The sequence below is a fragment of the Biomphalaria glabrata genome, chromosome 6, assembly GCF_947242115.1.
Source record: "Biomphalaria glabrata chromosome 6, xgBioGlab47.1, whole genome shotgun sequence".
NCBI lineage: Eukaryota > Metazoa > Mollusca > Gastropoda > Planorbidae > Biomphalaria > Biomphalaria glabrata.
The window spans coordinates 47288179-47301459 of record NC_074716.1 but is presented as its reverse complement, the minus strand read 5'-3'; the positions used below and the strand labels follow the sequence as shown (position 1 = coordinate 47301459).

Here is a 13281-nt window from a genome sequence, read left to right as displayed (position 1 = left end):
AATCTAAAATATCCAGTAGATTTTTCAAATCGACAGTTTCGTTTCCTTTAGCTTTATATATTTTCTTTATTTCCGGATATTCCGAAAGCTAAATATAGATCTAGATCTAGATTTATTTTTTTTCCCAAAATTTTCTTAAAAAACTATTTAGCGCGAAGCAACTAATGAAAATGTGTCTATCTAGACTAGTGACTAGATCTATGATGAATCTATCTATCTACACTACTAGAGATCTAGATGAAGTTGCAGAGTTAGCAGAAAATAAAAGTAGTAATAATTAGTTAGATGTAGACACAACACACTGGGCTGACTGGGCACTAGATGAGATGATCTGAGATCTAGATTCTAAATCTAGGTCTGTATCAGTGTATGTCACAGTATCATGTGAAATATGGGTAGATCTAGATCTACATGTTACATATTCAATGATATTCAAACACATCTGCATCTCTGACTCTATAAACTATAAATGACTATATATAAAGTTTTAAAATATCTACTACACTGCTAGATTTATATATAAAAACTAGTCTAGAATCTTTCTAGACAGACTAGATAATAAATACTTTATCTTTAATAAAATCATAGATCTAAATTCTGGATTATTTTTATGTGAAGAAATATGTAGATATCCAGCCACATTCTATATGATTGTACAGTGTTCTATATCTTTATAAAACTCTTTTATGTTATTTCTTTCCCAGTTATTTTCATTTATCTAAGCTAAGTCGTAAGTGAAACGTGTTGTGATAGTTAATACTCATTCCTGAGCTGAAGACAAAGATTAAAGACAAAGAACAGACAAAATGTCACAATTTCAATCCCCAAAACAATTAAAAACAATTAAAGGTGCCTTGCAGATTCCATATAAAAGTGTCAGAAGTCAAGGGGAGGTGAATGAGAGTGATTGCAGTGACGATGATGAAGAAGAGGATCTGGATGATATTTTTTGTTACGACCCTGGCTCTAACGCTAACAGCTTTGTCTCTTCCAGATTACCCAGAGAAACAAAAGGTATAGTAATTCAGCCCACTGGAGTTTATGGTTACCTTTCCTTGTTCACCTATCCATTTTTTTTTAATTGAGATTTGATTTATAATGTGCTATTGCATGGAATGGGTTGCCTGAGACAGCCAAGAAAACCAGTGACATTTTCAGAATTTAAGTCATTGGTTAACAAGCATGATGTGTAGGATGTAATCGTCTTCTTTTTGAAGTTTGAAGTAACGTCTGTATTATATAAGATAAGATAAGATTGTTTTAATACTGAAATTGTTGGCATCTAACCAAAACCCTAACCTTATCAGAAATTATGTGCATTTTTAATTTATTAAGTAAATATTTGTTAAAATCCCCTCCCCCTTCTTTTTTTAAAAGCCAAAATCTATTAAATGAGCTAATGCCCAGTATTTTTGTTTTGAAACATTTACTCTCAAAGACTTGAATTCTTCTTTAAGGTTCAGTGCTCTTGCTGTGAAAAAAGACATAACCATATACACACAATATGCACATATTGTTTGTTTTTCAGATAACATTTTTTATTTTTAATTCTCAGTTGAAATAAAATCAAGCGACGGAAGAATTCATCCCTGCACTGGCAGATTTCCACTGACACAAACCTTTTGGGAAGTTGAAGTGAAGATGGCCAATGGCTGGTTGAAGCAAGCCCCAAAGTATTTTATCATGAACGTTGCTGAGAGAATTAGACAGACCAACATGGTGACCATATTTCTGAGTGAATGTTTGGCCAAGGAAAAAGATTTGAATGAGAAAGAAAATGCTGTCAAAGCTTGTTTTGAAACTTTTTGCAGGTAGACATTTGATCTTGACATTCATAACTTAGACTTAGATCCTCATGCCCTGTTAGGCGCACCAAGCTGTCACCAGAGAGATCAGTCACTGACAACATTTGTAGCCTCTTCCCAGTCAGTGTCCACTGCTCTGGGGTCCTCATTGGACTTGCGGCACCAAGCCATACGAGGAGGTCCCTGTTTGCACTTTCCTTTTCTCTGCCTCCATTTCATCACAGTTCTTGGGTTTGTGATTCATTTTGTTGGAGGATCCCGCAAACCTTCACTCATTCAGAGAGATTTGTTTTTATAGGTCATAGCAATCATAAAGTTTGTTTCTTTATTTAGATGCAGTCAGAATATTCATATTTAAACATTAATGAGAATTGTGTGACTTTTTATGAGCTTTTCCCAATAAATCTTTAGTTTGAACTATTCTCCAGCTTCTTATTTCAAAAAGATTTTATTTTCAATACATGCCTTATAAAAACTCTGATTTTTAGCTTAAGTTTCACTGTTGTTGTTTTTTTTTGTTATACTAAACTTGTTGATTTAAGTGAAAATTTGCATTTACTATGAAATACTAAATTTCATCATCATCACTCCTTTGAGTTCCTCATGGAACATAGGGCCTCGATAAAAACACGCCACTCTCCACGGTCCCTTGCTAGCTTTTTGATGGTGTCCCAGCTCTTCCCGGTCTTCTCTGCTTCTTCAAGTACACTGCGTCGCCATGTTCTTTTTGGTCTTCCTCTGCGTCTTGTTCCCTGGGGGTTCCACTCTAAGGCCTGCCTAGCTCTGTTGCTGGTATCTTTTCTAAGGGTGTGACCAATCCATCTCCACTTCCTCTCTAAGATCTGCATTTCTATATTTTTCTGTCCACTCATCTCCCACAGTTTGGTGTTTTCTACTTTGTCATACCAGTGTATTTTTAGGATATTTCTCAGGCATCTATTGATGAAGGTCTGTTTTTTTTTTGTTGTGGCTTCAGTTGTTCTCCATGTTTCAGAACCATACAGTAGGACAGCCTAGACATTAGAGTTAAAGATTCTTAGTTTAGTCTTGTTTGAGATGTAAGGGGATTTCCAGGTTGGGTTTAGCTGTGTAAATGTCTGACGTGCTAGATTTATACAGCGTTTAATGTCTTCATCTGTTCCACCTGCTATACTGACTACACTCCCAAGGTATATAAAATTTTCTACTTGGTCTATTGTCTGAGAATCCAATACTATGTCTCCACTTTGTTTATTGTTTACTTTAAGTACTTTAAAATACTAAATTTGCTAAATTAAAAATAATCATTTTAAAATGTTATATTATATGTGGTTTAGAATATTATTAATAATCAGTAAAAAAAATGCCTTTATGAGTAAGGGACGTCATATTCAGCCTACCATGATGACCTTGCTGGATTTAACAAATGCTACATTTTTAAGAAGAGAAGTAGATATGGGTTTTAAAAAATTGAACATTGATCTATGAATCTCAGTAAGTTATCAGGTAACCTAATTTCACCATGGTGGCTGTATGCCATTACCATATGTAAAGCAGTGTGGATTTTTAAATAAAAAATACTTAACACTAATTGTGTTTCATTATTAAACAATCTCATAACTGATTATTATTATTTTATTTTACATTGCTATTTTCTTTTCCCCAGAAATTCAGGGGAGCAAAATAAATTGAGTTTTGAAACTCTTGAGGGAATGCTGAAAAAATATTTAAAGCTAGAAAAAACAGGCTGTTGTCTTCAAAAGTTTGCTGGGGGCAGCTATGGTCGGCATGCTATTGAGGATCATTCACAATATATGATGTATGTAATTGGCTCTGGTAGGTGGAACTCTTGTTTTTCTGGATTGCATTTAGCTGTGTTAGAGCAGATTCTTGTACAGTCTGCGGTTTTAAAAAATGTTTGATCTTCTCATTATCTTCGGCTAACCATGACAGATAGTGTTTGTTAAACTTAGGGGATAAGATTGTGTTCATTAAACTTAGGGGATAAGATTTTTTGTTAAACTTAGGGGATAAGATTGTGTTCATTAAACTTAGGGGATAAGATTGTTTGTTAAACTTAGGGGATACAATTGTGTTTGTTAAACTTAGGGAATAAGATTGTGTTTGTTAAACTTAGGGAATAAGATTGTGTTTGTTAAATTTAGGGAATAAGATTGTGTCTGTTAAACTTAGGGATTAAGATTGTGTTTGTTAAACTTAGGGAATAAGATTGTGTCTGTTAAACTTAGGGAATAAGATTGTGTTTGTTAAACTTAGGTCTCTACTTAAAGAGTCCTGCCTGCAATTGTCCCTTGCCATCCTGCAGGATGTTTAGGCAAAGACATAATAATCTTCATTTGTGAAGAGAAGGTCTGGCTTCCCTGTCAGGATAATTGATTCTTGATACTGCATGTTGTGTTAATTGATGTGATTAAAATAGTTACCTTTGGATGTAATTAGAGAAACATATTTTTTCATTTTATTCTCAGAATTAGGTTCTGTGGTTCTGTTAGCAGCAAGTCATCCAAAACTGGTATCCACAAGCTCAGAGCTTCTGCCTTACTCATTCCCTCAGTTCCTGCACAGGCTTCGACAGTGCAGCATCTTCAGAAATGTCAACTCAGCTTCCCCAGTGGAAGGCAGCCTAGTGAAAGCTAAGAAGCAGGCATTTGAGGAGTCTACAACAGTAGATCAGAAAGTGAAAGATGCTGATGAAATGGCCAGACTAAGTCCATGGGAGTTTGCATTTAAAGATGTGTGTTTTTTTTTGTGTTTTTTTTAATTGCTTCGTAATTTTATAGAAGTGTGTCTCTTTTTATTTAAGATGTTATTTAATCTGGAGTACTGCGTCGTTTTAAGAGTAATTGGATAATGTAGACGTAGATCTGTAATTGTGAAAAGCTGTAATGAACAAACTTGCTTCTGTGGACTTCTTAGCTCAGTATTACTTAAAAACCTTTTCAAAATTTTATTTTACCGAAAGTTTCATAGATTTACATTTAAAATTACCTACAAAGCCTTTGAGTCAAACTTGTATTCTATTGCCATTCCTCCTTCTTCTTCTTCTTCTTCCTTCTCATTTTTTTATGTGGGAGAGCTCAGCACTAGTAGAGATGAACCACGCAGCGGTTTCCACATTAGGCATTTCTCCTATTAGTTCTTCTGCTATAGGAGAGCTTTGAGGTCATAGTCTTCTTCAGGCCTCGTGTTAGAATATACCATCTGGCCGTCATCATACAACTTAACTTTCAAAAATATTGCATTGACATCTAATTTCTTGATTCAAAAATGAGTTCCTTTAAAATAGTTAAATTCCAAATTTAAGCAATTTAAACACTCACAAAAATCACTCTTATAATAGCACCATCCGTTTTGGGATTAAGCTATTTAAAGAAAACTTGTTATCAGTAACAATGAAATAAAACTTTAAAAAAATGTTCACAGATGTTTAAAATTTTCAATATTGCAGATCATCGCCAGAAAACTGAAAATCTATGGCACTGAGGCCAGACTACAGGCATACATTCAGGGTGGTTATTTTTCGAGGATTCCTGAGAAGGAAAAGGATGCTATGTACATCTATGAAGTCTTGAAAGAAGATGCCAGAAGAAATGGGAACATGTATTTGGAATTTAATAAGCTTAGAAATAGCTTCATCTTGCGAAAGCTCGGCTACACTATATCAGGAGTAAGTCAACTACTTATCTTTCAATTAAGTGCTTAGACAGGTTATAATTATAATTAAAATTTCATTAAAATAATATTAGTTTTTAAATGAATTTAATATCTAGAATAAATGTTATTGGCAATGTCTTCAATTCGAAGATTAAGGAAGAGTGGAGTGTTTCATATGACTAGGCCATCTGTCTATTTAAGTTCTCTTTTTGTTCTCTGCACCTGTCTTCAATAATGACTTTTCTTTGGGTCTCAATTGTGTGTCCCACAGCCTTTGTGAGAGCTCTCTGTCTCTTGTCTCTTTCAGAGGCCATCTGTCATTTGGATTTATCAATGGTCCCGTGTTCAAACCCTGTCCGCTCCCATCCCCCGTCGTCCTGCGGGAGGTTTGGACTAGGAAGTAAACTATCTTCAACTCTGAAGGAACATCTGAAATATGTAAAACATTTTACAAACAAACAATAAATCTGTTTGTTGCAGGATTCTAACCCTTTAACGCTTGTCTCATATTTAAATATGATAAAACTCAAAACTGCCAGATTCTTTACTTAGCAAAACATTAAGCAACCCTTTTCCTGCAGCAGATACTATAACAGAGTTTTATAATATAGATTTCAATTCTATTTTCTTTTTAGGATCAGAGATGGGCAGATGCCCTGAACTATCTAGAAACAAACAATGTCATCAAGCGTGAAGTGTTCAATTATACAATAAACATTTTTCTACGTGCCAACTGGCAGGCTGAGGTGGACACTGCGGAAGCAATAAATCAAGTTTTGTATCGACACAGGATGGAGCCTTTGCAGTGGGACATTGACCTATCCAGGTAAGATTTGAATTTGACATCAAAATCTTTTTTTTTTTAATCAAGGTAGTAGCAACTAGGTATATTATTGTAAGTGCATTAAAAGTATATTTATGCCTTTTTTTTAATAAACTGAGTCAACATTCAGACAATGTTTTATAAATACTTGAGATCTTTTTGCAAATAATGAGAAAGCAGTACAATTAGACATACTTAGACTTTATTTTTTATCCCTATTTCCCCTTGTGGGCAATGCATTTAAATTTATATCACTACGTAGAACGTAATAATAATAATTATAATAATAATCTTTATTATCCATAATGAAATTTGTCTTACAATTTTGTGCATTACACCAAACAAAACATTATAACTATAGAAAACCAAAATATACATTCACACCAGACTCACTCATAATTTAAATGTTTATATCAGTTGAATTGTATTTAATGATTTGATTGCTAGGCGAACAAAGGAATTTTGTGTCTGTCTTTGCTGTTGGTCTGCAATCTACAGTAAATCAATACTATTGTGTTTTTGTTTTCTATAACATTATTTTCTTCTGTGATATAAAAATGGTATTGGGTATGTTGAATTCAAACCTTTGAGTTTTATTTTAATTCTTGTAGTTCCCTAATTGTAGCCACTAGTCCTTACAACCTTTTTGTGTGCAGCTCAGGCTCTCTATATATTATAACTTGTGTGCCATATGTTATAATTGTTGTGTGCAGCCCCATCAAACTACACATCTATTATAACTGTTGTTTTCAACCTGTCTCCCTATTATAATATAATATTATTATAATTGCCCTGTGCAGGCATCTTATCATATATATTACAGACCTTACTTCAAAAAAGAAGATAATTACATCCTATGCATTGCGTGTGTCAATCTAGTCATGCATGTTCATCAATGACTTAATCTGCTAAGCCGTTGGTTTTTCTGGCTGATTCAGGCAACCCATTCCGTTCTCTAATGGCATTAGGGAAGAATTTGTTCTAGTGTATGGAATAAGAAATGTGCCTCAGGCTTAACTGATTTACTATGTATTACTCTTCTGCTTTAAGCACTGACTTCAATTACCTGCGACAAGATGATGACCAAAGAAAAGCCACTCAACTTATTTGTCAAATGCCCATTACAGTTTTGTCTGGCAAGGGCGGGTGTGGTAAAACAACTGTGGTGACAAAGTTACTGAAACACCTGTGTGACATGTGAGTACATTTTTTCTTAACAACTATGGGACAGATGAGTACAAGGTTTTCTAAACACCTGAATGACAGGAGTATATGGTTTTCTAAACACCTGAATGACAGGGAGTATAAGTTTTCTAAACACTTTAATGACAGGAAATATAAGGTTTTCTAAACACTTGAATGACAGTGAGTATAAAGTTTTCTAAACACCTGAATGACAGGAAATATAAGGTTTTCCAAACACTTGAATAACAGGGAGTATAAAGTTTTCTAAACACCTGAATGACAGGAAATATAAGGTTTTCTAAACACTTGAATAACAGGGAGTATAAGGTTTTCTAAACACCTGAATGACAGGAAATATAAGGTTTTCTAAACACTTGAATAACAGGGAGTATAAAGTTTTCTAAACACCTGAATGACAGGAAATATAAGGTTTTCTAAACACTTGAATGACAGGGAGTATAAAGTTTTCTAAACACTTGAATGACAGGGAGTATAAGGTTTTCTAAACACCTGAATGGCAGGAAATATAAGGTTTTCTAAACACTTGAATGACAGGGAGTATAAAGTTTTCTAAACACTTGAATGACAGGGAGTATAAGGTTTTCTAAACACCTGAATGGCAGGAAATATAAGGTTTTCTAAACACCTGAATGACAGGGAGTATACATTTTCTAAACACCTGTGTGACATTATCACAACTGGTGCTGCAGAAATGCTTCCCTTATTTAATAGGACAGAAAACAGATGAAGCAAAATCAATCAACTATTTGACTATAAATGGATGAAATTAATCCTGATGTATTCTATTTTATTGCTTTTAGACACACACACACACAAAAAAAGGAAACTTTTCACTTTTTTTTTATACCGTAGTAATTTTGAGTTATGTTTTTTTATAATAATTTATAGTGATATTTTTTTAAAATTAGTTTTATGCATATTTAATTCAAGTATTTTCTTTGAATGTTTCCATCTTGACTTGTTTGTTATATATGAAAACAAAAATTTAAGTCCTTTAAAAATTAACTGGCATGAGTAGTGTCCCCCTGAAACTATTTTAACAGCAATGTTGTCAAAGTTTACCAAATGTTTCCCCAGGGAGGAAATAAGATTGAAAGAGATGGAAGAAGAAAGTGAATTCTCAGATTCTAACAAGGAAACTGTTGATGGCTCAAATGTCAGTCCCAGTGGTAATATCAAGAAGGATAGTGATAGAGTCATGCACAATGTGTTGTCTCAAGTGAGAGAAGATCCAATTAAAAACCCAGATAAACACAGCCAAGGTGGTGCTGCTGCCACAAGGGAGGTTAACTATGAGGAAAAGTTACGGCAGCAAGTGGTGGCAGATCTTATCAAGATTTTAGAGAACTCCAAAGAAGAAGACTCAAAAGATCTGAAAGACTTTAAAAAAGAGATTTTATTGACAGCACCAACAGGTTTCCTAGTTTTCCCACTTTTTTTTACTTACAAAGAATAGTTTCTTATTTATTTTATTTCAATGAATGAAGGGGACATTAGGAATTTAGTTTTCAACTCTACTGTGAGTAAGTCTCAGTCCAAAGTTACCAAATACATTACAGGTAAAGCTGCTAGACTCTTGGGTGGCAAAGCCAAACTCCCATCTGCAACACTGCACAGTGTCATCATGAGTTGGAGAAATTATTCCAAACAAAGTGATGACAGTGAGAGTGCAGAGGAAAAAACTTGGATCTATCAGAATGTCAAGGTCAGTCTCTGGGTTTTTGCTCCCTTGAAGAATTGATTTCATTGGTTGTTTAGGATCCATCATGCATTTCTTTTAAGATGTAATGTTTTATGCTTTGTGTTGTTGAATCTAGAACCAAACTGTGTTGGGTTTCTGTCCAGGGTTTTTGCAAGAGAGGATTTGAATTTCTCAAGCCCTCACTCAAATGGAGTTCTATGATGATGATAGCAAAACTGTAATAGTAACAGGCTTAAACAAATGATAAGCCTTGTGTTGTAATCTAATCACCCACACCAGATTTTAGAATTCATCTTACAATAGCGTGCCTGATATAAAAAAGTAGTTATGTTCTTCAAGTACACATTATTATCAACCTTATTTTTTCACACATTTTTGTTAGTACTTTAGTATAAGCCTAGTTATATAATTGAGAAAAAAATAAAGCTAAATTTAGAATATGGTTAAATTATTATTGTTTTATTTTTTAAAAATAGGAAAAAATTAGCAAAGTGTCCTTCTAAATTCTTTAATTGTGCAAAATTTTCAGTGAAAGAAAAAGTTTGGGAAACATTTGGTTATAGTAGGCTATATCTTATATTCTGTCCAACTAGGTTTACCAGCACTGTACAGATAATAGCAGATATCATAAAGCTTTTGTTGTTTTATTTTCTTAAACAGCGTGGCAAACAAAGGTATATGGGTCAAATTAATGTTTGTTTTGTATTGTTGTTTTGTTTTTTTTCCACTCAGTTTGCTATTGAAATTGCTGAACTGAAAAATGTAGATTTAATTTTTTTTTCTTGCATTTGACTTACATTTGTGTCTATGTTCAAGTCTCCTTACTAACTAGTCCAATTTGTTCAGATTCTGGTTGTTGATGAATGTAGCCTGGTATCAGTTCGCTTGTTTTCTCATGTCATGAACATCCTGCTAGAAAATGCAAATCTGAAGAAAATCATTTTGCTGGGTGATATTCGACAGCTCCCCTCCATTGAACCAGGAGAGTTCCTCAAAGTAAGGTCTAGTGATTGTTTTGAATGATGATAGAAAGTGGAGATAATAGAAACAAGGAAGGATAACTTCTGCTCATTTAAATTTCCCCCACTCAATTTAATAGCGCTTTAGAGCTTAATGGGGTCTCTTCCTGGGCTTAAGCAGTTCATTCATGTAACTTTAGGACAAATCCCAAAAAGCCTGCAGAGTCTGGGAGCACTTGAAGACATCCTCATAGGCCATTGAATCATGACAAAAATGATATTGTCGCCAGTTACAAAGACAAACATAGCTTTCGTCATTGTCTGGTAAACATGTACAATCAGACTTTTAGAGACCACCATATAACTATCTCACATTTACTTAGCCCTATATCCTTGACAAAGCACATACTTTGATATAACTATGTGATTAATTTTCTTTGAAGATGTTTTAACTAGGATTACATTATACTTTATATTATAAAATATTCAGGTTTATTTGAGACCACGGTTTCACATATATATTGTCCCATAAATTTGTTTGGGTTTTTTTGCAGGATATATTTAAGAGTTTCAGTAACATCACTGGTGATGGAGTTGGGTTCAGCATTGAGTTAACACAGAACCACCGCTCAGAGTCTAAATTGATTGTTGAGAATGCCACCAAAATTTCAAACTGCCAGATGCCAACCTTTGACCCTAATGGGAGATTCTTCATGAAAGAAATATCTGACACAAGGGATGATAACGGTGAGTAGGGCCTGCAGAAACTTTACAATTAGACAATCTTTTTGGTTCATGTATATTTAAACATAAAGAATTCATATTGATTTTAAAAAGTGAGCGTCCTTTCATGTTCTAAATAAAAGGCTTCTGCCATCCCATATCTTTTTAAATACTTTGACATCCATCCCAAAAAAAAAAACAACTTAGCCACTCAAGTCATGGTATGAGAACTATTAGCCTTATGAAAGAAGAATCTAAGTGACCATCTTGTTCTTTGACCTAAAAAATTATTAACAGCTTTACATTTATTCTAAATCTCTTTTGCAAGTTTTGATTGGTCACTCTTATACCATCAGAATAGAACTATCTTTTGCAAGTTTTGATTTTGTCACTCTTATCTTATCTTATCTTATCTTATATAATACAGACGTTACTTCAAAAAAGAAGATGATTACGTCCTACGCGTCATGCATTTAGTCATGCATATTAACCAATGACTTAAATTCAGCCAAGTCACTGGTTTTCCTGGCTAGCTCAGGCAACCCATTCCATGCTCTAATAGCACTAGGGAAGAAGGAGTGTTTGTACAAATTTGTCCTAGCATATGGGACGAGGAATGTGCCTTTATCTTTGTGTCTTTCAGAGTATTTTATTAAATTTTGTTTTTGTATTTGAAGATTATGGTTCAGTGTTTTATGTATGATTTCTACTTTACTTTTGAGCCTTCTGTCCTGAAGGCTTTCTAAATTTAGTGATTTTACTAAAGGTGTTACTCTAGTCAAATGTGAATATTCGTTTGTTATGAATCTCACTGCTCTATTTTGTGTCTGTTCCAGTTTTTTAATGTTTTCTTGAGATGAGGGTCCCAAACGGAGGATGCATATTCTATTATTGGCCTAACCAAGGTTAAATAACATTTTAGTTTTATGTTCTTATTTGATTTATAGAAATTTCTTTTAATAAATCCTAATGCTTTGTTTGATTTTTTTGTAGTTTCATCAATATGTGGATTCCATGACAGTTTTTCATTTATTATAACACCTAGGTATTTTGCGTTTTTAGTCTGTGTTACTGGTTTGCCATGAATAAGATAAGTGGAATTAATTTGTTTTAGTTTTTTTGTTACTCTTAACAACTGACATTTTTCTGGGTGGAAAGACATGCTCCAATTTGATTCCCATTTCTACAATTCATCTAATTCTCTTTGTAAAATATCTGTGTCCTGTGTTGTTTTTATTGTTCTATATATTATGCAATCGTCTGCAAATAATCTGACTTTTGTTCCTGAAGTAATGCAATTTGGTAAATCATTTATGTAAATTAAAAATAGTAGTGGACCCAATACTGTTCCTTGTGGTACACCTGAGTTTACTGTTATCGGTGTTGATTTAGAGCCATTTATTATTACAGTTTGTTCTCTCCCTATCAGAAAATATTTAATCCACTAATGCCAAAATATTTTAATTTTTTAAGCAAACTATGGTGGTGTACTTTGTCAAAAGCCTTAGAAAAATCTAGTAAGATAGCATCTATTTGTTCACTATTATCTAAACCTTTTGAAAAATCATCAATTAGTCCTATTAGTTGTGTTTCACATGATCTATATTTCCTAAAGCCATGTTGGTATGGTGTGAGGACATTATGTTTGTCTAAGTGGTTTATGATGTTGCTACATATTATGTGTTCTAGGATTTTACATGTGATGCTGGTAAGTGATACTGGTCTGTAGTTTCCTGGGTCAGATTTTTCTCCTTTTTTTAAATAGGGTTTGACATTAGCTTCTTTCCAGTCCTTTGGTACTCTGCCCTGGTTAAGTGAAGCCTGAAAGAGTATTTTGAACACTGGGGCTAGCTCATTGCTTAGTTCTTTGAGTAATCTAGCTGGAATACCATCAGGTCCAGAAGCTTTATTTGGTTTGGTGTTGGCTAATAGTTTTTGAATTCCATTTTCTTGTACTACTATATCTTCTATGTTGTTTACTTGGTTCAAATTCAGTAATATGTCTTTGTCTCCTGGGGCTGAGAATGCTGATGCAAAGTATTTGTTTAGGATGTTTGCTTTAGTTTCATTATCATTATGTATTATGTTATGTTCATCTTTTAATGGCGCTATGCCTGTTGTTTCCATTTTCTTAGACTTAATGTATGACCATAGGTTTTTGTTGTTATCTTTAGATATTACATTGTTTATGTATTCACTCTGCAGCTGTCTGCTTACTTTTTGGGTTAAGTGTTTAATTTTTATATACTTTTTGTAAACTCTTTCTGCATTAGTTTCTTTAAATTTTTAGCGGCCCCCGTAAGGGGAAAAAGCCGCTATTAGGTTTGTGCAAAATGTCCGTCTGTCACACTCAGATCTCGAAAACTAGAAGAGATATGAAAAATATTATTTCATCATTAAATCCGGCTT

The 13281-nt window shown here is 33.7% G+C and overlaps 1 protein-coding gene across 2 annotated transcripts in view; it reads left to right on the top strand.

The window, feature by feature from the left end:
• Window positions 1–104: 104 nt before the first annotated feature.
• The window catches only part of LOC106078376 (DNA helicase B-like), a 28443-nt gene continuing 15266 nt past the window's right edge, over window positions 105–13281 (top strand). The window contains exons 1-12 of one of the 2 annotated variants that reach the window (XM_056031544.1): window positions 105–267; window positions 705–1014; window positions 1556–1811; window positions 3451–3620; window positions 4274–4539; window positions 5254–5472; window positions 6095–6285; window positions 7333–7479; window positions 8566–8903; window positions 9048–9193; window positions 10037–10186; window positions 10704–10896. In XM_056031544.1, coding sequence (XP_055887519.1) covers window positions 807–1014; window positions 1556–1811; window positions 3451–3620; window positions 4274–4539; window positions 5254–5472; window positions 6095–6285; window positions 7333–7479; window positions 8566–8903; window positions 9048–9193; window positions 10037–10186; window positions 10704–10896 — 2284 coding nt within the window. In that variant the 5' untranslated portion in view covers window positions 105–267; window positions 705–806. Of the gene's footprint in view, window positions 268–332; window positions 356–704; window positions 1015–1555; window positions 1812–3450; window positions 3621–4273; window positions 4540–5253; window positions 5473–6094; window positions 6286–7332; window positions 7480–8565; window positions 8904–9047; window positions 9194–10036; window positions 10187–10703; window positions 10897–13281 lie in introns of those variants that run through there. The other variant, XM_056031545.1, reaches the window with a different exon arrangement.